Genomic DNA, 2,234 nt, shown 5'->3' with positions numbered 1-2,234 from the left:
TTCTGCAAGGTTTAAGCTTTCTAGTTTAGGAACCTTCTAACAATTCTAACTATTGCTCATATGCAGCCAATTATTAACATAATGTTGTCCTTCTTAATGAGCCTCCTCCTAATAGAAACAAACAGAAAATTCTAACAAACAAAATATTCTTCTCCAAATGTTTCTGCCACCTTAAAATGGATCAAAACTCAAAACTCCTAAAGTCAGGTTTGATTGGCACCAACTGGGAAGCGAGTCCATGGCTCACTTGGTGGGCAGTGGACCGCAGAGGACATGTTCTGCTTCCAAAATAATTATGTGACCTTCATCCCAACCCCAAATGGCTCAATGCTATTTTCAAGTATGGATCAGAGGACTGCTGACCCCGTTCTTCTAGAAGGGTTGTTGGGAATGCTTTGAAAACAAATATTTAAAATTAAGCCTTTACTGCAAATGATACTGTGGTACTCTGGAGATATTTTGATTTGAGAGTTTAAAACAAATTTAATAAGAAAAGCGAATATTGGGTATTTAAGACTCATTTTGAAAATGACTTGTCTTCACATGAATGAACAAGTAAGTGATATTTTGGAAGCAACAAACCATGATTTCTAACAGATTCTGGGTAATACTTGACATAAGGATTTCAGGAAGGAATGACATTGTTCATGGAGAAATAAACTTCCTCTGGGTTTCTTTGATTTTTTTCTAAGTCATAACTCTTAAAAAATATTAATATCCTTTTATTTTTTCCAAATGGAAATGCCCCTAACAAGTAAGTACAGTACTTATCAGCACAAAACACGGAAGTAGATTTCTGGGATCTGAGCCTGACTGGTCTCCCATGACGTTTAGACATTTAGGGTGGATTCTGGTGTATAGGTTTTCTTTGGAAAAACCTGAAAGTGATCTGGCCATCACTGGCCACTGTGTTTGTTTTTAATCTCTGTCTCTTCCCTTATTTCCTGAGAAATGCCTAAGGCTTTCAGGTGGGCAGTGGTCTAACGTATGTTGTTTAGAGGATTTAAAGATGACATCTCTTGCCTGGTGTTTGTGGCTTATACCTTGTAATCCTAGCTTCCTAGCTGACTAAGATTTGAGGTCAGCCTGGACAGGAATGTCAGTGAGAAGCTTAGTTCCAATTAACCACCAAAAGGCCAGGAGTGGAGATGTGGCTCAAGTGGTAGAGCCTCAACTTTGAACTAGAACGCTGAAGGTCATCTCCCAGGCCCTGAGTGTTAGCCCCAGTACTGGCGGATGCATGTATGCACGCACACATGCACGTGTGTGTGCACACACACACACACAAATGATACCCAAAGACAAGTGCAATAATCCTTATATGTTGGTGAGCTGCCTTCACACCATGGTGTCTATGTATTTTTTTGTTTTTTTTGTTTTCTACTTCCAGGGAGTTCTGTCCAACATCTCTTCCATCACCGACCTTGGCGGCTTTGACCCAGTGTGGCTCTTCCTTGTGGTGGGAGGAGTGATGTTCATTTTGGGATTTGCAGGGTGCATTGGAGCACTGCGAGAAAACACTTTCCTCCTCAAGTTTGTAAGTATCTCTGCTCTCAGACTGACAGCCAAACTCTTATCTTAGGCCAAGAGGATGCTACTGGCCGGATGGCGAACCGTCCCAAAGGTGTAAACAAAAATGGCCTGGGTCTTTTCTTTCTTTTTTTTTTTCCAAGAGAACTCTAGATCCTACCCCCTCTGCTCTAGACAAGCCTCCTTAATCATTTAAGTAGCACCCGCCTATTGCTGTCCATAGAGGTTTTGTGCAACACAAGTTTGCCTTCTAGTTCCTAAAGTAGCATTAGGACTAAGGTCTGTGTGTGTGTCTGCATGTGCGTGCTCATGCATGTGTGTGTATTTCTTTTCCAAGGGATTCTTCTCTCTCTCCTATGTACACAGTCATAGCTACACAGGTAATAGTCTATAGAATAGAACAAGACACAGAATTTCCAGAGAGCCTTCTCCCTATTACTGGAATCACTTCCAACTTGCTGACAGAACATCATCCAGGGCCTTTCTCATTGAAAGCTAAAGCCTGTCCTGGAGCTCATCCCCACAGCTCTGTGTGTGTGTGTGGTGTGTGTGTGTGTGTGTGTGTGTGTGTGTGTGTGTGCCCCAGCTTTGCTACCTTGTCCTCTGACACCAGTTTTTAATCATCCCGAGGAAGAGGAGTCACTGGGCTTCTCACAGAACAGCCCATTTTGAATTGGGGTGATTCTGGCTCAGAAAGTTTGGGA

At 42.2% G+C, this 2,234-nt stretch overlaps 1 protein-coding gene across 1 annotated transcript in view; it reads left to right on the top strand.

Moving 5' to 3' along the window:
- Tspan5 (tetraspanin 5) overlaps nt 1-2,234 on the top strand; it is a 143,979-nt gene that overhangs the window by 128,569 nt on the left and 13,176 nt on the right. The window contains exon 3 of the mRNA XM_013029705.1: nt 1,391-1,537. Within this exon, the coding sequence (XP_012885159.1) occupies nt 1,391-1,537 (147 nt within the window). The remainder of the gene's footprint in view (nt 1-1,390; nt 1,538-2,234) is intronic.

Source organism: Dipodomys ordii, unplaced genomic scaffold, assembly GCF_000151885.1.
Source record: "Dipodomys ordii isolate 6190 unplaced genomic scaffold, Dord_2.0 Scaffold122, whole genome shotgun sequence".
NCBI lineage: Eukaryota > Metazoa > Chordata > Mammalia > Rodentia > Heteromyidae > Dipodomys > Dipodomys ordii.
The sequence above is the reverse complement of the archived record's forward strand: the minus strand, read 5'-3'. Positions and strand labels throughout refer to the sequence as shown.